The sequence below is a fragment of the Thalassophryne amazonica genome, chromosome 1 (assembly GCF_902500255.1).
Source record: "Thalassophryne amazonica chromosome 1, fThaAma1.1, whole genome shotgun sequence".
Lineage (NCBI taxonomy): Eukaryota > Metazoa > Chordata > Actinopteri > Batrachoidiformes > Batrachoididae > Thalassophryne > Thalassophryne amazonica.
In genome coordinates this window covers 59,015,874-59,037,641 of record NC_047103.1, presented here as the reverse complement: position 1 = coordinate 59,037,641, position 21,768 = coordinate 59,015,874, and the positions used below count along the sequence as shown (strand labels likewise).

Here is a 21,768-nt window from a genome sequence, read left to right as displayed (position 1 = left end):
ACAAATAGCAAATACAGCAATTTATGGCACAAATACAAAATCAAGTAAAATAAATATGTATGTCGAAATAACGTTTTAATAATCGTGATACACTGATGGGGACAGAAATGATCAGGATTAGGCTGAACTAGAAAAAAATCCTCACTCGTTAACTTTTAGATAATTTTGTTTAATGTTAAATCTCAAACGAAATTTTTAATATCAAATTCATATCAGGATATGAATCTTCAGTAACAAAAAACAAAACAAAACATAATGATATATGAAAAATTGTAGGCTCCAGGCTGTTCACAGACAAACAGAGGTGAAAAAATAACCTCCGACAACTTTGCTGACGGAGGAAATAATATATAAATGCAAATACTGCAACAAGAAACTCGCATTTAAATTCTTTACGTCAGGCTTTAAAACCTCCCAAAATCGAAAAGCTGTGAAAAAACAGTCACATCTGTAAATGTTCTGAAGGTATTTTATGTTAGCTTTATATGTATTTATATTTAACGTTAGATTATTGTTGTTTTTGTGTCTCCTGGCCTCTTTGACAGGTGTACAGTGACGTCATGCAGAAGCGATGGAACTAAAGGGTGTGGTTAAAAATAGAAACAGGAAAGGCGCGTTGCTGGTTGTTGTACTCAAAGTCGTCAAGCTGGAAAATCCGTCCGACAGCGAACACACCCGCCTGTAGGAACACGACGACTTATCCACACGCTCCGAGGGCCTATTTTGGATTTTAATTCCTGCGCAGTTCTCTCAAAAAGCCGATAAAGAAAGAAAATGAGCAAACTCGCCAAATTATTCAAGAGCAGCCCGAGCTCATCGAGTTCTTCGAGGTCAGGACAGCACCGGGGACGTTCAGGAGGACCTTCTCCTCAGGAGGCCATCAACAAACTCCGAGAAACTGAGGAAATGTTGACCAAGAAACAGGAGTACCTGGAGAAGAGAATCGAGCAGGAACTCCTCACCGCCAAGAGGCACGGCACCAAAAACAAGAAGGGTATGTCTGCCTTGGACTTTTAGAAGGCCTACAGGTGTAACATCATACTGCCATTAAGAGCAAGTCAGACTAGAACTCTGAACAATCAGTGACTTCTGAATACTAAAGGATTGAGTTCCATGTGTGTGAAATTTCACAGTCCTGTGCGTTTCTTATTACAGAATAATCAACAACATGAGGAACCTCATTGTGTAGGCCCAAACACTGCATCTTCAGACCTGTGTGTGTGAAATCATAATATCTGTCGTCTGTTTTAGCCGCCTTGCAGGCCTTGAAGAGGAAGAAGCGTTTGGAGCAGCAGCTCACCCAGATCGATGGCACTCTGTCCACCATCGAGTTCCAGAGGGAAGCTCTGGAGAACTCGCACACCAACACGGAGGTCCTGAAGAATATGGGCTATGCTGCCAGCGCAATGAAGAAGGTCCACGATAACATGTAAGCAGCAGGGATCGGCAGTTTGACAAAACAATGACACACTGCTTTATTTGGGCTTGTGCAGTGATTCGTGTTGATGATGTAAGGCCAAACAGCAGATGATGGATGAATTTGGAATACAATTTAACGTTGGGTACAGAAGGTGTACAGAATTTTTCCTGTGATTGGCAATTTGGCAGTGCATGTGTTTACACATAATGGAAACGCCAGGACAAATTGAGGCTTTTGCACTTCCAGATCTGGTTGCCATTTCTGGAAGCACACAGTGCTTCCAGTGTTGGGAAAGAGGGTCTAAACCTGATGTCTCAGCTGTCCAACAACTGTACAGTTTACTTTCTCTTACGTGGGTTAGGCGGAGGGCCAGGTACTCCGTTATGAAGGGGTTTTTACGTCACTCATTTTCATGTTCAGTACTTCGCACCTTCCATTTTTATCAAGTCCAGTCTTACCCTTTTGATTTTTTACCACAAAGTTTTACTGCTTTCATTTTTACCACAATCTATGTTTTACTTTGTTCATATTTACCACATTCAGTATTTCAATTAATTTTGATCGCTTTGACCCTTCATACTCCACTCATGGATAGCATCTACCCTGCATGTTTTCCACATCTCCTTGCTGCAATCACAACTGTTGAGTCTGTCTCCTAGCTCTTGATTGGCTGATCACAGCTGATTTAGTTAATTAACAGTGACTAGAACAAGGAGAGTTGAAAAAATATGCAGGGTAGATATCCTCAAGCAGAGTTGGTGACACCCATAATGGTCTGATGAGTGTTTTTATTTATCTGAAATGTATGAAAAGGTTTGGACATTTAAATAGTCTTGGACGTGCACATTAGAATATGTATATGGTCAAATTTGTGAATCTTGCAGATTTGCATACTGTATGCAATATTTGTACAGGCATAATGCAGTCAGTGAGTGAATGGCTTTACAATAGTTCTGCCAGTAACCCGATATAAGCGACTGCATTCAGCTTTGAAAAATTTTGGATTTTGATGGATATAGGTGAGGATCAGTGAAACTCCCAATTTGGGACATGTTGGCATAATATGATATGTTTTGCTGGCATCTTTTTATATATTAGTTTAAATACAGTTGTAGTTGGCTGTTGACATATAGTCATCATGGGTATGAATGTCATGGTTGTTTTGGGCTTTTAAAGACATCATTGCGCTGTTCTTTTTCCAGGGTCGAATGATTGTACAGCATACATCATTAATGACTTAAAAAAAACAATTGGGTGCACGAGTTTGAATATATTTTGGATCTTCTCTAATCCACACAGGGTCAGAATTATTCATACATGCTCATATATATACATACGTTGACTTAAATCTTTTTATAAGCAATGCTGAAGGTTCTACAGTGTCTCAAGGCCTATTAACTCCACAGTAGTGATCATTATTGACTACAACTAGTTGTTTTTCTTTGCCAGCCTAACAAGGATGTGTTTGATAGCACTCACTGGACTGATCAATACTCCAAACAATGGGAAAGTCCAAGGACCTCTGGAGATCTTAGCAGGAGAATTGTAGAGTTACACAAGTTGGGAAGGTCTTTTGGAACCATTTCTGAACAACTGCACATTCCAAAATCATCCGTTCAAACGATTGTACTTTGCCAAGGTCTGTAAGAAGACCTAAACTGTCACCTTCAGATGAGAGGAAATTGGTTTGGATGTTCAGGAACCACCTAGGCTCAGGCCTACCATGAACTGGGAATTATTGGAACAGTGAAGTGAGTTTTACATCACCATAGACTGAGAGGGTGCCGACCAAGAAAGAAGCCCCTGTTCCAAAACCGAGACCTTCAGGCTAGACAGAAATTTTCATCTGCTGAAATGGACAAGCCATGGAGTAAATTCTTTTTTTTTTTTCCTTCAAAATTCTACACGCAATTCCCCATAATGACAATGTTATTTTCCAGATTTACAAAAAAAAAAAAAAAAAAAAAAAACTAAGAAAGTAGGTAAGTATTCACAGCCTTTGCCATGAAGCTTAAAATTGACATTGGGTGCATCCTGTTTCCATTGATTATCCTTCAGATGTTTCTACAGGGGTGGTTCATCTTTCAGCAGGACAATGACCCTAAGCACAAAGGAGTGTCTTCAGTACAACTCTATGAATGTCCTTGAGTGGCCCAGCCAGAGCTCAAACCTGAATCCGATTGAGCATCTCTGCAGAGATCTGAAAATGGCTGTGCACTGACACTCCCCATCCAACCTGATGGAGCTTGAGAGGTGCTGCAAAGAGGAATGGACAAAACTGCCCAAAGACAGGTGTGCCAAGCTTCTGGCATCATATTCAAGAAGGCTTGAGGCTGTTATTTCTGCCAAAGGTGCATCAACAAAGTATTGATCAAAGGCTGTGAATACTTAGAGTAGTTTCAGAATAATAGTAGTGCTATGTGACTAAAAAGATTAATCCAGGTTTTGAGTATATTTCCTATTGTTACATGGGAAACAAGGTACCAGTAGATTCAGTAGATTTTCACAAATCCAACAAGACCAAGCATTCATGATATGCACACTCTTAAAGCTATGAAATTGGGCTATTAATACAAAAAAGTAGAAAAGGGGGTGTTCACAATAATAGTAGTGTGGCATTCAGTCAGTGAGTTCGTCAGTTTTGTGGAACAAACAGGTGTGAATCAGGTGTCCCCTATTTAAGGATGAAGCCAGCACCTGTTGAACATGCTTTTCTCTTTGAAAACCTGAGGAAAATGGGATGTTCAAGACATTGTTCAGAAGAACAGCGTAGTTTGATTAAAAAGTTGATTGGAGAGGGGAAAACTTATACGCAGGTGCAAAAAATTATAGGCTATTCATCTACTATGATCCCCAATGCTTTAAAATGGACAAAAAAAAAAAAAACAGACGCGTGAAAGAAAACGGAAAACAACCATCAAAATGGATAGAAGAATAACCAGAATGGCAAAGGCTCACCCATTGATCAGCTCCAGGATGATCAAAGACAGTCTGGAGTTACCTGTAAGTGCTGTGACAGTTAGAAGACACCTGTGTGAAGCTAATTTATTTGCAAGAATCCCCCGCAAAGTCCCTCTGTTAAATAAAAGACGTGCAGAAGAGGTTACAATTTGCCAAAGAACACATCAACTGGCCTAAAGAGAAATGGAGGAATATTTTGTGTACTGTTGAGAGTAAAATTGTCTTTTTGGGTCCAAGGGCCGCAGACAGTTTGTGAGACGACCCCCAAACTCTGAATTCAAGCCACAGTTCACAGTGAAGACCGTGAAGCATGGTGGTGCAAGCATTATGATATGGGCATGTTTCTCCTACTATGGTGTTGGGCTTATATATCGCATACCAGGTATCATGGATCAGTTTGGATATGTCAAAATACTTGAAGAGGTCATGTTGCCTTATGCTGAAGAGGACATGCCCTTGAAATGGGTGTTTCAACAAGACAATGACCCCAAGCACACTAGTTAACAAGCAAAATCTTGATTCCAAACCAACAAAATTAATGCCTCGCAGATGTGAAGAAATCATGAAAACTGTGGTTATACAACTAAATACTAGTTTAGTGATTCACAGGATTGCACAAAAAAGCAGTTTGAACATAATAATTTTGCGTTTGTAGCATGAACAGCAGATGCTACTATTATTGTAAACACCCCCTTTTCTACTTTTTTTTTTTACTAATAGCCCAATTTCATAGCCTTAAGAGTGTGCATATCATGAATGCTTTGTCTTGTTGGATTTGTGAGAATCTACTGAATCTACTGGTACCTTGTTTCCCATGTAACAATAAGAAATATATTGAAAACCTGGATTAATCTTTTTAGTCACATAGTACTACTATTATTCTGAACATTACTGTATGTGCTAATAATTAGTGATCTCTGATGTATTTTATTCCTCTCACGCTGAGTTTTTGCAGGTGCATTTCCAGAACACGTCTCACTCAGCAATCCTTAGCATTTTTTAGTGTGTGACGTCCTTATTAGCAAAACAGAAACATCATGTCATCATGTCAGTGACTCACTGACAGAGTGAAATGAACCTGCTCCATCCGAAAACAAAGCTTCTGAGCTGCCGTTCGAAAGTGTTGGATTGGATTTACAGAGCGGAGCTGACACGCTTCACCTTTTCAGTGTCAGATTTTGGAGCCTAAAGTTTGGTGACACGCTGTTTGTGTGGATGCTGGTTTACTGAAGCTGTGGACGTCGGGACATCTGACACCGTTTTTAACAGACTGCCCGGACATGGAGATGAATTTGTTACATTTGAAAAAGTCAAAATATATTATTTCCAGGAATCAATGGACGTTATTTAATGTGCCATGATTGTGAGAGAGTCCAAGCTGGAGCTGGCTTTGTGCGCACACACGTGCGCTTCTTCGTTCGTGTGGAGTTTACATTTGGAAAACAATATAACACTGAGTCTGACATGTTAAGGATTTTACCCCTTTTGTGTTTTGTGGCAAGCTTTTTTTATTTTATTATTTAATTTAATTAATTTATTTTTTTGCTTTGAGGAGTGTGTGTGTGTGTGTGTGTGTGTGTGTGTGTGTGTGTGTGTGTGTGTGTGTGTGTGTGTGTGCGTGCGTGCGTGCGTGCGTGCCGCTGCTGCTCCTTGCTCCTCTCAGCTTGCTGCGAAAAGGAATGTCTCCAAGACTGTTTTTCTCAGTTGATGTACAAAGCTGGAGCTGAGATGGTTATTGACAGACTGCATTTATGACTCATGGCCATGCAGGTGAACAGAAACCTTCACAGAGTTGCAGCTTTTACAGTGACTGCATCAAAATGAACAGTTTTCACTTACAAAGCAAGTCATCATAACACATCACACTTATGTAAATTTTGAAATTAATCTGTGCCTCCGTTCTTAATGTTATCAGCTACATTCCATTGAAGCACATGCTGAAACGCTTCTAGTAGTGACGTCACTTGTCGGAAACACAGTACTCACGAGTAGTTTGTTTTCAGACATCTCCATAGCTGTTTGCTGCGAATGCCGTATACTCAGAAACTGATCACAGAAGTGCACAAAGTAATCCCAGTGGATCATCGGATGGTCACTAACAGCATTGTTATGATTTTGGTGCAACATGTCCTTTAAGCCTTGTTACTTATCACAGGGTGGCCACTAAGACCACTGTTGTGTGTGTAAAGATTCAGATGCTTAAGGTTGTCTTTATAGTGACGTATCTGTGACATGTGTCCATATTATGTCTTTTCTCTCATTTTCAGGGATATTAATAAGATAGATGATCTGATGCAGGACATCACAGAGCAGCAGGATGTGGCCCAGGAGATCAGCGAGGCAATCTCTAGACCTTATGGAGACATGGTGGATGAGGTTGAGACATTTTTATTTTTAAGATAAATATTACAGGCATTTAGTCTGACTTTCTGTCTTAACCCTGTTCCTCCCAGGCAAAATTATAATTTTTTTTACACATTTTACAGATTTCATGTCTCGACAGTAGCAAGGCTCCCATTTTGACTTAAATGGGAATTGGTCTGTAATTCATGCAGATACAGTTTGTCCACAGTAGGTTCTGTGATGAATGATATGTGCACAACTTAACTCACTCGATGCCATTGACTCTAAGACGCGTCTTTTCCGATAGTAACGCCCCGCGCCAAAGACGCGTCATCGAGCCAATTTCTGTTCTTTTCTTTTCTTGTGGTATGTTTGTTGTTGACATGGACATAGAACTCAATGTTCTATGGGTCTTGAAAAAACACTCAAATGCTGATGAAATCCTGGCACTGGAATGTTTTGAACTTTGAAAATGGCTGGCACTCAATGAGTTAATCATCGGTCTTATCAGACGGTTTCATCGTGCAGCAAAGTACAGAAGAGTTGGGAGGGAGATATCTCTGTTTTGGGAACAGCAAAAGTACACTACAGTGGTGCACAAAAATGCGAAATTAAAGAGCTGATAATACAGCAAAAAGGTGTAACATACTCTGGTGTGAATTATGTAAGGTTTGTACCTCTTCAAGAGGTGCTTTTGTTTTGTAACAGGTGTGCCTTTTATAGTATGGTAAATGTGGTACTATAATCCAGTGATTCTCAACCGGGGTGCCGTGATCGATCGTCAGGGGTGCCGTGGGCAATTATCAAATATCACCATTATCGGATGTATGTGCTGTAATAGTGTGGCAGATGATGTAATGCTCTTTTATTCCAGTAGATGGCAGCAAAGCACTGTACTATAGTATAATAGACATACTTGCGCACATAGCGTTGTGCGTCTCCATGGTTACGGGTTGCTGACTACAGCGTGAATCTCAGCTGCTCACGGAGCATGGCTCCTCTGGGGAAGGAGAAACCGCGTTGGCTGTGGAGGTGTGCGGGGAAGGCGGCCTGAACTCCGTTGATGTCACCGTGGTCAGACTTGGGCCTTCTCGCTCACAACTGGGTTCGCTGAAGGCAGCCTCTGCACTCCGTGAATATTAGAGTGGCAGGTTATTCTGAATAAAAGTGACGACACGTCTAATAAAAACACTTGAGATCACAGCGCAAAATGCTTGAGGATTTTCGAAATGCGGTGTTTTCTGTATCAATTTTCTATTGCGATAATTGGGTTTTGCGCAAAACCAGAAGAAATAGAATTATAATATTATTTTGGTTGGTGGTGTGCCGCAGGATTTTGTAAATATAAAAAGGGTGCCGCGGCTCAAAAAAGGTTGAAAATCACTGCTATAATCATATAAACCTGTTCCAAACATCCATGTGAAATTTACTATCAATATAAAAACTATTAACAAACTGACATTTGACCAAGTTGCACTAAAAAACAGTCTTTTCTATTGTCTACAGACATTACATATTTAAAAAATATCACCATCTGTCAACAACATTGTGAAAGTAATCAAAAGGACCCCTGTGTATTTTGAGAGGAACCATCCAGGCCTATCAGAATAGCAAACATTACTTTCAAAAATACTATAAAATTCAGAAGGCAATGGTATCCTTTATCAACTGACAAAGTTTGATCCAGGTCTGATCTGAATACAGATTTTGCGGCCATTTAAATTTAACATTGAAAACCTGTTTTGATGTATATTTTACATTATATCTTAATCAAATGTGCCCCATGCTCATGTCTGAAAGTGAGGTACAGACTGGCACTCACTATTGCCTGACCAAGTTTGATCCGGATCTGATGTGGATTGTGGATTTTGTGGACATTTGAATGTAATATTTAAAAGCCCGTTTAGTGTACATTTTGCATTATATCTCAATCAAAGCTGCCTCAGTCACTCTCATTGTGACAATGAGGTGTAAACTGGCACTCTCAATGAAGAGACTAAGTTTGAGCTGCATCTGATCCGTATTGCGGATTTAGTGGATATTTTGTTTTAACATTGAAAAGCCCTTTTGATCTATATTTTGTATTGTGTGTGGCTGTGTGTGATATCTGTGTTTTTGCCAGAGCAATGATCAGTATTTCAAGTTGCACCCATAAAATAAAAAAAACATCTTAAAAGATACATGTTCTACAATGTGCCTTTTAACACATAATATACCAGTTTTCAGGCTTCAATTGGGTATCAGTTCTCCCCACTCCTCGACATAAAATGTCCACAGTTGGGTGTCAAATATTGGCAATGGGATGCTGGCTTAAGGCAAGCAGTACAAAATGCTCAACAGAAAAATGTCAAAACTTTCAAGTCAGTTGTAATTGAAGATAAAATGTTGAATGTTACAGCCTGTTAAATTGGGTGCACTTTGCTGCACATTACCGCAAGTTGTTTGAACCTTAAATTGTGACTGGTCAAAACAAGTATGGTGTTCCTCCTCATAAATTTCACATTTTAAAATTATGTGATTAATTGTAAAGGTAAATGTCAAATTAGATACAATAATCATTACAACCCTATCAATACTTGTTGTTATGCTAAAAATAATCAAACTGCTTTATTGTATCCTGTTTATATTTTTAAGGATGAGCTTTTGGCAGAGTTGGAAGAGTTGGAGCGGGAGGATCTGGAGAAAAACATGTTGGACATGCCCAGCGTTCCCACCATCAAGCTGCCTTCAGCACATCCAAGTCATCCAAGTCACCGTGCAAGTAGGTGCAGCAGTGCATGGTCCTGGTAAAAGTCACCATGGCTAATGCTGATCCGATTACACCCACCAGTTTTCCCAGTTTCATCAACAAACTGAGATTTATAAATAAACCTCAGATTCACAAAGCTGGGCAAAAATACAAGCGGCTGGTTGACGGCTGTATTTTGCTACTCGTCAGTTGCACATAAAAATTTAAATAATCAAGTCATGGTTCTAATTAAACTATATGGATTTTGTAAGCATTATATTTGCAACTGCTTCAAGCATTCCAGAGATCATTTGCATCTCAGTTAAAGTTGAATAGCTTCAGAGTATTTGACAGTTCTTCAGTAGAAGCTACATCGGGTAAAATAAGTATAGAACACGTCACCATTTTCTCAGTATATGTTTTTCTAAAGGAACTATTGACATTAAAGTTTCACCAGATGTCTGTATCGACCCAAGTAATCCAGACATATAAAGAAATCAAACCATAGCCATCCATAGGCATGGAAAGCCGAGACACCAGCTGAAATATATCAGTAATTAGAAATCAATCCTGCCCCTTGCTAGGGCATATTAATATCAGATGGTTCAGTCCCAAATGATGGCCTATAAAAAGGTGTGTCCTTACCAAGGTGTCACACAAGAAACATCTCATGATGGGTAAAAGCAAAGTGCTTTCGAGATCTTCACAACCTTGTTGTTCCATTTATTACACATCACTTAATTTCTGTACTTATTTGTTTTGGTTTCTTTCCATGGATTACTTGGGTTGTTACCGACATTTGTTGAAAATTTCATGACAATAGCACCTTGAGAAATATATTTACAGAGAAAAATATGTTCAATACTTACTTTACCCAATGTATTTGAAGAAATAACTTGAGGTATTTGTAGACTAAATTATTAGTCCTTTTAAATTGTTGTATTTGTTCTTTAAGAATAGAACTTGTGACTCACTGAGGATTAACCCTGGAATATTTTAATAATAATGACATCATCTTGCTGTACCCCCATTTTTTTCTTTTACAGCTACCAAGAAAAGGGTTGAGGATGATGACGACATGCGTATGCTGGCTTCGTGGGCAAATTGATTCCATGAAGGCCGTCTTTCTGTGATTGAAAGCAGCATTCACAATCTACATGAATATTTTTAAGCCTTTTCTATTTTGTGGGGTTTCTTTAGGGAAAATGGACATTTTATTGTGTTGTAACAACCTTTGTTTAGAATTTTATAATGCTAGTTTTAAAGTTAATTATTTTTTTCTTCAAGAAAGTAAAAATCTAAGACAAGCAATTATGAAATTACACCTGTGGACTTATTGTTGCGTGTCTTCATTTTTTTTTTTTTCTGTCTTCACTTGCCTTTTATTCTGGAACCATTGTTACCTGGCTCCCTCAGAGTCTACTATACAGATGTAATCAACATTATGAGCATGCTGTTTTTATCTGCTCTTACCATTGGAAAAAGTGTATTATTGTATTTAATACAGCTGTAAATAAACTCAGATTTATATTAATGTGTGAATAAATTGCATTTTTTTTTCTACAGTTGAAACGTCAAAGGCCTCATTGGTCAAAAGAGTGAAGTGACATTTAATGCTGAAAAAGTTTTCACTGCAGCCAGATCATATTTTCTGGTGTAATCTTACAAAAAAAACAAAAAACGTCAGCTATGAAAAACACTTCACCGATGCTTAGTTGCCTAACATTACACTTAACAGTTAATTTTTTATCCATTTATTTATTTATTTATTTTTTTGTTACACAAGCGTCTTTCAAAGTTCCTAGTGGTAAGTTTTATTTCGAAGACTCGTTGATTTAGCCTTTTACTTTGATATTTCCGCAACGATTTTATTTTGAAAGTTATGGCAAAGGAGTGTTCAAAACATGCAGCTTGACGATACTTCGGCCAACTACATGACAGGAAGTTGATCGCTGGTGAACATTAGCTACTGAAAGACTTAGACTTTTCAGGCGAACAACTGTGAAGTAATAAAATGGACCCAACAGCAGCACCGCAGACGGCAGGTAAGCGCGTTATTACAACTTTAAAGCGGTGTATTACGAATTGTAAGACAAAGACTTCAATTTGGCGCAAAATTTAGGCGGTTTCCAGGCTTAACAAATGACTTTATAACTGTGACACGTCTTTGTCGGAATGAGACTAGTACGATGCGTATTATATGTATATCTGTTATGTTTAACAACATAACACTCAACTTATTTAATTGGTGTTTAAACTTCGGTTAACTCAAAAGTTTTTACTTTCACGTTCTGGAACGTGTCAACGTGGTTAGCTTGTTGGCTAACGTAATAACCATTATTATGGGAAACTTCAAACATCTAAATACTCTCACTCTTGTTATGTTTGTATCGTCGCACACTATTGTTATGGTGTTGACCCTGATGAATTAAATTTACGGGGTGGTTAAGTGCGCTTGACCTCAGTGCAGAAGGTTCCTGGTTCAAACAAGGGAACAGCCAAGGAAACTTTTACAAGTAAAATGGAAGTGTATCCGATGTCACGAATTACAGGGCAGTTTCTGTTTTAACAGTAGTTTACAAAATACAACCCCTGGCAAAAATTATGGAATCACCGGCCTCAGAGGATGTTCATTCAGTTGCTTAATTTTGTAGAAAAAAAGCAGATCACAGACATGACACAAAACTAAAGTCATTTCAAAGGGCAACTTTCTGGCTTTAAGAAACACTAGAAGAAATCAAGAAAAAAATATTATGGCAGTCAGTAACGGTTACTTTTTTAGACCAAACAGAGGAAAAAAATATGGAATCACTCAATTCTGAGGAAAAAATTATGGAATCACCCTGTAAATTTTCATCCTCAAAACTAACACCTGCATCAAATCAGATCTGCTCGTTGACATTGACCCTATGCCATGACATTGACCCTACGTGTCTTCTTGCAAGGAATGTTTTCGCAGTTTTTGCTCTATGGCAAGATGCATTATCATCTTGAAAAATGATTTCATTATCCCCAAACATCCTTTCAATTGTCCAAAATATCAACGTAAACTTGTGCATTTATTGATGATGTAATGACAGCCATCTCCCCAGTGCCTTTACCTGACATGCAACCCCATATCATCAGTGACTGTGGAAATTTACATGTTCTCTTCAGGCAGTCATCTTTATAAATCTCATTGGAACGGCACCAAACAAAAGTTCCAGCATCATCACCTTGCCCAATGCAGATTCGAGATTCATCACTGAATATGACTTTCATCCAGTCATCCACAGTCCACGATTGCTTTTCCTTAGCCCATTGTAACCTTGTTTTTTTTTCTGTTTAGGTGTTAATGATGGCTTTCGTTTAGCTTTTCTGTATGTAAATCCCATTTCCATTAGGCGGTTTCTTACAGTTCGGTCACAGACGTTGACTCCAGTTTCCTCCCATTCGTTCCTCATTTGTTTTGTTGTGCATTTTTCAATTTTTGAGACATATTGCTTTAATGTCTTGACGCTTTGATGTCTTCCTTGGTCTACCAGTATGTTTGCCTTTAACAACCTTCTCATGTTGTTTGTATTTGGTCCAGAGTTTAGACACAGCTGACTGTGAACAACCAACATCTTTTGCAGCATTGCATGATGATTTACTCTCTTTTAAGAGTTTGATAATCCTCTCCTTTGTTTCAATTGACATATCTCGTGTTGGAGCCATGATTCATGTCAGTCCACTTGGTGCAACAGCTCTCCAAGGTGTGTTCACTCCTTTTTTAGATGCAGACTAACGAGCAGATCTGATATGATGCAGGTGTTAGTTTTGGGGATGAAAATTTACAGGGTGATTCCATAATTTTTTCCTCAGAATTGAGTGATTCCATATTTTTTTCCTCTGCTTGGTCTAAAAAAGTAACCATTACTGACTGCCACAATCTTTTTTCTTGATTTCTTATAGTGTTTCTTAAAGCCAGAAAGTTGCCATTTGAAATGACTTTAGTTTTGTGTCATGTCTGTGATCTGCTTTTTTTCTACAAAATTAAACAACTGAATGAACATCCTCCGAGGCCGGTGATTCCATAATTTTTGCCAGGGGTTGTATAAGAGAATGCAGTGTATTAACGTTGTATTGACACCTGCTGAGTCATCTCACAGTTTTTTCTTATGTCACACTTGGAGGCTGTTTGTGAATGACTGTCCAGTTCACAGAGGCAAAACACATTATTCGGCAACAGATAAACTGCCTGTAAGACATTGCAAGTTAAGTGTAATGGAGTTGACAGTGAATCTAAGGGCCAACTTACGTTAAAGGTATAGAGGGCCACTATACATTACACCTTTACAGTGTAATGTAGTACAAACACAACAGTCCTGTCAGATTCTACTCAGCTTTTGTTCACAGTCTTCATACTGTTTATGTTTTTACAACAAGCTAATAGAGGTCACCAGAGACCTCATTTGTCAAACTGTACAGTGGGATCCACAATAAAACTTGGATCATAAGTACATACAAAAACTCTCTCAGAAACCAACTCACTGCTGTCCACCAACCATCTGAATAATAGTGCACCACACAACTCTTAAGCTCAATTTATGCTACTCTGTATCTGTATCTGCGTCATTACAAACCCTCTCTGAGCTATTCTCCTTAGTCTGATGTGCACCTTCCAAAAATTCAAACTGCATGTCGAAACGGCGGTGGCCACATGAGCTGTGATTGGTCACTTTTCCGGTTTCAATCCCTCATCTCTAGTCATATTTTAAAGCATTTGCAGTGCACCTGGTGATTACATTCAGATCATGGATAAAGTAGAGGAACCTTTGGCAGAGAAAGTCCACAGATATGACCACCTTTACAACACTGTGTTGACAAAACAACAAAGATGCTCAAATGACCCAGCAATTCATGGAGCGAAACTGCATGTAACGTTAGTTTCGAGGTTGATGATGGGATCAAGAAGTGGAGGTCACTGAAGGACAAACACTGTCATGGAATGAACAGCTGTACAACCATTAAATTGACCGTAGGTGTGCGTGTGAACGTGTTTGTCTGTCTATATGTGGTTCTGCCACAGACTGGCGTTCTGTCCAGGATGTATCCCACCTCATGCCCTATGATTGCTGGGTTAGGCTCCAGCACCCCCGTGACTGTTAACTGGAGTAAGTGGGTATAGAAAATAGATGGATTGAGGACTTTGTGTCAACAATAAGTGCACATTGTTCATCCCACAAAGTTAATATTCCTAACATTATATTTGGGATACATTCCAATGAACAGGTGTGCATATTTTCTGGTCATTCAGGAAAGTTATCTTTGATACATCATTACCTGTGTATTTTACTGTCCCAGATCAGAATATGGTCATCTTGTTTGACACACCTATGTATCCAATTCCAACATTGATTTTATTTATGTATTTGTTTATTTAAGATTCATTGAAACCAGCAGCTGAAGCCTCTGATCCAGAAGTGGGGTCTGCAAACACTGCAGATGAAGCCCAGGTCAACAACCGTCTGTGTGAAATTCGTTTAGTGGTACTGGGCTGGAGGTGGCCAGGGAAGAGCCTGACAGCCAACACCATTTTAGGACGAGAGGAGTTTCGCTTGGAGAGAGCAGCAGAATTTTGTGTTAAGAGAGAAACTGAAGTCCAGGAACGGAAGGTGATTGTGGTGGACACTCCAGGCTGGTTCTCTGTCCAGGATACACCACAGCCCTACCAGAAGGAGATTGTGAGAGGTGCATCCCTTTGTCCTCCAGGTCCCCACGCCTTCTTGCTGACCATCCCTGTAGGCATGTTCACAGAGGTGGACCGCTCTCGCATTGAAGAGCACGTGAGCCTCTTCGGGGAGTCTGTGTGGAATCACACCATTGTGGTATTCACATGGGCTGAGGTGTTGAGGACCATTCCCATCGAACGCTACATTCACAGGGAAGGCAAGGAGCTTCGGTGGGTGCTGGACAAGTGTAAGCGCAGGTACTTTGTCATTGATAACTGCACATTCGGGGAGCATCCCCAGGTGGGACGCTTAATGGAGAAGGTGGAGAAGATGGTGGCAGAGGAGGGAGGCTTCTTCAAGACAGAGAAGGAGAAGAAACCGCTGGATGAGAACCAGAACCCATCTGCAGTCATGAACAGAGAGGGACGAGAGCTGGGAGCCCGACCCAAACAGAACTCTGGCTTGGGTTTGGCCACGGCCATGGAGGTGGAATCCATTTCTAGTGAGTAATTTATTTGTGTTTGCTCAAAAGAAAACCTCCGTGAAGTCTCAGAAAATTCGTAAATTCTTATAGTATTTGTCAGTTAAAGCATTTCTACAACCATAGTCCTATTAAGAAATTATTAGCAGTCATGTCTTTGAGTGCTGTACTCACCTTTCACAACACCTTTTCAAAAATCCAAAATCTTTTTTTTTTTTTTTTTTTTTGAAAAATTGGTTTAGGAACTTAATCCATGAGAGTGAGTGGCACAGCTGTCCCAGCAGCTAAAAACACACTGCACACTCAAAATATGTACCAACAAAATCATGTTAACACCCTACTTTTTAAATTGTTAACATTAGTGGTACCAAATGTCTTAAGAAATTATGGCCATCTCTGTATTTTTTTCTAATATACCTGTTTATATTAAATAAAAAAAAGGGATTATAGGTTTAAAATTGTGTGTCTTAATATTTTTCCTTTCATTCATCACAACACACATTGGACAACCAGGCTGAGATCTCTGTGGTACCCTGGCCAGATCAGAATACTGTAGGTCTCGGAGTGATGGACTGAAGCCAGTGGACCAGTGTGCACTGTGATGACATGTTGCTGCTTGTGTCCAGCAATGTGTCAGAAAAAAACCCTGAGAAGAAGACGATAATGCTTCTTATATGTATACAAAAATTTAAGTGATATGGACTGTATGATGGGAATCAATTTTAAAATTGAAACCAAAGAGATTCAGTATAACTTAATAATAACACAGTATCACCAATTTTTCAATAATGGAAAAGCCCATACAGTGTAGAAAAACAACACTAAATTGTGAGTCCCTTGGCAGATTTGAACAAAACTTATTTTCTGTTTCTGTTCTCATTCAGGATACCAGATTCTGATATACAGTTGTATGAAAAAGTTTGGGCACCCCTGATAATTTTCATGATTTTCCTTTATAAATCATTGGTTGTCTGGATCAGAAATTTTAGTTAAATATATCATATAGCAGACGAAGACACTGATATTTGAGAAATGAAATGAAGTTTTTAGTATTTACAGAAAGTGTGCAATAATTATTTAAACAAAATTAGGCAGGTGCATAAATTTGGGCACCCTTGTCATTTTATTGATTTGAATACATTTAGCACTAATTATTGGAACACAAAATTGGTTTGGTAAGCTCATTGACCCTTGACCTCTTAACACAGGTGAATCCAGTCATGAGAAAGGGTATTTAAGGTGATTTGCAAATGTTTCCCCTCTTTGCATCTCTTCTAATGAGTGGCAACATGGGAGTCCCTAAACAACTCTCAAATGACCTGAAAACAAAGATTGTTCAACATCATGGTTTAGGGGAAGGATACAAAAAGCTATCTCGGCTATCTCAGAGATTTCAGCCATCAGTTTCCACTGTGAGGAACATAGTGAGGAAATGGAAGACCGCAGGCAAAGTACTAGTTAAGGCCCATAGTGGCAGGCCAAGAAAAATCTCAGATAAGCTGAAGCAAAGGATGGTGAGAACAGTCATAGTCAACCCATAGACCTGCTCTAAAGACCTACAACATGATCTTGCTGCAGATAGTATCTCTGTGCATCGTTCAACTATACAGCGCACTTTGCACAAAGAGATGCTCTATGATGCTGTAATGCAGAGGAAGCCTTTTCTGTGTACACACCACAGAGTCGCTTGACGTATGCTAAAGCACATTTGGACAAGCTAGCTTCATTTTGGAATAAGGTGCTGTGGACTGACGAAAATAAAATTGAGTTATTTGGACATAACAAGGGGTGGCATGCATGGCTGAAAAAGAACACAGCATTCCAAGAAAAACGCTTGCTACCTACAGTAAAATTTGGAGGTGGTTCCATCATGCTGTGTGGCTGAGTTGCCAGTGCAGGTACTGAGAATCTTATTAAAGTTGAGGGTCACTCGGATTCCAGTCAATATCAGCAGATTCCTGAGAACAATGTTCATGAATCAGTGACAAAGTTGAAGTTGCACCGGGGCTGGATCTTTCAATAAGACAACGACCACTGCTCAAAATCTACTAAGGCATTCGTGCCTTTTCAACCTACCATCCCTGGTTCTCAAGACCAGGCACCTAAGTGGCTCTGCTCTCTTTTTTTATTTATTTATTTTTTTTAGATATTTAGGTGTACCTCAGTATATACTAGTAGAGTTCCACCTTAGATTTAGAATGTATAATAGAAGATATACCTTACAGAATTTTCATGCAGAGGAACAAGTACAACGTCCTGGAATGGCCATCTCAGTCCCCAGACCTGAATATTATTGAAAATCTGTGGTGTGATTTTAAGTGGGCTGTCCATGCTCGGAAACCAACAAACCTGAGATGTTTTGTAAAGAAGAATGGTCCACAATACCTTCAACCAAAATCCAGATTCTCATTGGAAGCTATAGGAAGCATTTAGAGGCTGTTATTTCTGCAAAAGGAGGATTTTTCTGTTGGGATGCCCAAATTTATGTACCTGCCTAATTTAGTTTCAAGAATTATTGTACACTTTCTGTAAATCCTATAAACTTCATTTCAGTTCTCAGATATCACTGTGTTTGTCTGGTATATGATATATTTAACTGAAATTGCTGATCCAAACAACCAATGATTTTATAAAGGAATATCATGAAAATTATCAGGGGTGCCCAAACTTTTGCATACAACTTTACTTTGCTGTTGCACATGCTTTTTGCTGTATTTTATTACAAGTAAACAAACAGTCTCAGAGGTTTAGTAGTACATAGATGACCAGCATATGTTGTATGAAAACATGTAATCATAACACTTTAATTCAGTTAAGCACATTTAAAGAGCATTAAAATAACTGTACTGTGCACTATTAAGGGTCAGAAAAACAGTTTGAGATCATTTAAAGCTCTGCTCCCATATTGTCAAAGATGAGTAGAACATTCAGAGGTGTGAGTGCAAAAGATGTTTTAATATGACAAAGGCTGTAAAAAAGTGAATTTGTCCTTTTATTATAGATAACAGAATCAAGGTGTTACTTTTTTGAAAAATTGCAAAATCCTGGAAAATACCACATAGGTTTTTTGTTTAAACCTGGTGTAAATGGGTTTAAAAATGGCAACATTTGTACAGCATACATACTTACAATTTTCCTGATATTTCTATTGCACCCTTGTTTCATGCCATCATGCCCCTACTTTGTATAATTAATATCCAGGAACGACAAACCAAGATACATAAAGCAATTATTCTTGCTGTGTGTGATAACTGTAATCTGTATTATTAACACAGTTTGTGTTTGATTCTAGATTAACCATACATTCTTGACCCATGGAGCCTCTAAACTCAGACTAATGGAGCCTGTGCCTCACTGCGCTGACAGCAAAGTTTTTTTCTTTCACACAAACAGGTGTGAAATACTGAATGTGATTATTTATTTAGTTTTTGATCAGAGATTTGTGTGCGTTTTTGTTTTGTGCCTTTATCTTCCCATATGATTTTAACGCTAACAATTAAATGTAGTCTCATTGTAATGCTGTTTAGAGTTTAGTGTTCTGCTGCAGTAAATATGTTTTGAACTTTACTTTAAGGCTGTTCTTAGGTGTGTTTGTATCATCAGGGTTGTGTTGTAACAGGACAAAATTATTTTAGTCTACGACAAGGAAGTAGGAAGTTCTACGACAGCAGTGCCATCCATTTTGATTACATCGTGAATGGTCCAGTTGACAGATACAATCAGAACAGGAATACAGATTTTTTTTTTCTGCATTATTTCTATCAAGCAACTTGATTTTTATAGTTTTCATTTGTTATGAGCAACCTATAAACAATTTTCTAATGCTGAACTGTTAATGTACACTCAGTGTGCAGTTGTAAAGCTCCTCAGTTCTTTTTCTTGTCTTCTAAATAGTTTGCCCTTGTTTTGTTTGTTTGTTTGTTTGTCTCCTCTAAATGGATTGTTCCAATCTTCATATATTGGCAAATCTTCTAATATTTGTGAATTTGTGTTGCCGTGCTGATCTTACCAAACCATCCATAATCCACTTTGTGTTTCATCTGTGGAAAATTCATGTTGGTATTACTTGAGTTTGAAGGTGTTCTTGATCCAGACCAAAGGGGCGGGTGGGAGTGGGGGAATTGTTACATTGTTTCATTTTAGTTAGATTTTTTTTTCTTTTGTCATAATAACTGATTTACATGATAGTTTTAGTGATGCTATCCTGCATCAGCCACATGGGGGAAAAGGAAAAAAAATTGATAGAGTGTTAGTATGTCATGCTAGGAAAGGTTATATGATTGTTGCAGTCCAAAAGGACACTGGGCGTCTGTAATAAATAAGGAAGAACAGCTGGAAACAAACACGGCAGAAGGGAAGCCGGTGTTTCGGGCTGAGATGCTGGTGCTTTAGCAACCCTGAATTATTTCTAGGACCTTTGAAGTCGAGCAGTTTTGGGTAGTTTATCAGTTTAGAGGTCAAAGCATTGGACTGCCTGTTGTGGTTCATATAATTGACAGTTGAAAGGCATGTTGTGCTTTGGCTCAGGCATGCGCTATACTGAGTGCCTCTTTAGTTATAATGGTAATGTAAAATTGGTGTAATAATGTGGAGTAGATGTAGTATGTCAGTGTAGTTGCCACGATAGTGAAATGGAGTTAATGAGGAACTACAAAGACAAATGACAGAGGACACAAACAGTGGGTTGGCTTGAGGAAAATCCCTGCAGTCACAGGCTGACATCAGCAAGCATTACCATGGTTACATAATGATCTTGCCCAATGTTAAATGTTTCCTGATGACAAAGTGGATGAATCACATAGATTTAATAATTTAGGTTAGGCTTAAAGGACTTTTTGTAGTGACATACAATTTCACACTACTTGGCACTCCTCTTGTTTACAGTTTGAGAGACAGCCAGAACCACAACGAGGAGGATGCCTAGGCTAAAGTAAGGATAATTATAATGTCTTAAAAATGTATAGGACTTTTAAAACATTTAATTGCATTTAGTGAGTTAAGTATGCATACGTTTAGTGTCTTTTCAGTGGCGACAAGATGCAGTTTACGCTCATGTCCTTTTGCTTTGGACAGTAACATTAATTACCTTGTTAGCTTCTGCTCCCCAATATTTGCATTATAAATAAATAATGCGCTGATTAAATTCATTTTGCTTCTCATTGCGCGAAGCAGCCACACCACGGTTCAAAAACAAATGTGACTTATAGGCCGATGCAATATGCTTTATTTCTCTCTTCATGGCACGTTTGGTACAGATGTGACGAATATTCTGGCAACAGACAGCCTGGATAATACCATACTTTAGTTTTGAGATTATTTTAAGATAAGGTTGAAATTTTCAGTTTGTACTCACAGAGATTGTTGTGTGCTTGCTTTGGGAGCTTGTCACAGATTGTCCCCTACAGTTTGTACTGGCAACACGTTTGCAGGACAGATTAACTCTGAGGTGTTGAGTGGGACAAAAGCATCGGGGTGTTGTCCTTGCTCTATCAAAACAAATGTTTGCTTTGAAAAAGGCCAGATCGTAGACACCGTCAGGTCACATGTCTGCACAGCGGCTAAACAAAAGCGAGCAAGAAGTGTCAGTTTTCCAGGAAATGTCCACGTGAAAGTCTGCCTGTTTGTGCCGAACCTGAACTAACACAGCGTACAGCAGCTCTTCTAGCCACACCCTAGTACAACCCCTGGCAATAATTATTGAATCACCGGCCTCGGAGGATGTTCATTCAGTTGTTTAATTTTGTAGAAAAAAAGCAGATCACAGACATGACACAAAACTAAAGTCATTTTAAATGGCAACTTTCTGGCTTTAAGAAAGACTATAAGAAATCAGAAGAAATAATTGTGGCAGTCAGTAACGGTTACTTTTTTAGACCAAGCAGAGGGAAAAAAATATGGACTCACTCAATTCTGAGGAATAAATTATGGAATCACCTTGTAAATTTTCATCCCCAAAACTAACACCTGCATCAAACCAGATCTGCTCGTTAGTCTGCATCTAAAAAGGAGTGATCACACCTTGGAGAGCTGTTGCACCAAGTGGACTGACATGAATCATGGCTCCAACACGAGAGATGTCAATTGAAACAAAGGAGAGGATTATCAAACTCTTAACCCTAACCCTAACCCTTTGAACATCGCT

General features: G+C 38.8%; 2 protein-coding genes across 3 annotated transcripts; both read left to right on the top strand.

Moving 5' to 3' along the window:
• Positions 1-620: 620 nt before the first annotated feature.
• On the top strand, positions 621-10,986 carry chmp4c (charged multivesicular body protein 4C). The gene is made up of 5 exons (XM_034170597.1): positions 621-994; positions 1,252-1,429; positions 6,649-6,757; positions 9,359-9,485; positions 10,499-10,986. The coding sequence occupies exons 1-5, from the start codon at positions 775-777 to the stop codon at positions 10,558-10,560; spliced, it is 696 nt and encodes a 231-aa protein (XP_034026488.1). The 5' UTR covers positions 621-774; the 3' UTR covers positions 10,561-10,986.
• A 392-nt stretch (positions 10,987-11,378) lies between these two features.
• LOC117510716 (GTPase IMAP family member 9) lies at positions 11,379-21,371 on the top strand. 2 transcript variants are annotated; one of them, XM_034170550.1, is made up of 3 exons: positions 11,379-11,497; positions 14,859-15,647; positions 18,919-21,371. In XM_034170550.1, exons 1-3 carry the CDS (start codon positions 11,467-11,469, stop codon positions 18,921-18,923), a joined length of 825 nt encoding a protein of 274 aa, XP_034026441.1. In that variant the 5' UTR covers positions 11,379-11,466; the 3' UTR covers positions 18,924-21,371. The 2 variants fall into 2 exon arrangements, with proteins under 2 accessions (XP_034026441.1, XP_034026433.1); XM_034170542.1 differs by lacking the exon at positions 18,919-21,371 and having other exon boundaries at positions 14,859-15,655.
• The last annotated feature ends 397 nt before the right edge of the window (positions 21,372-21,768 follow it).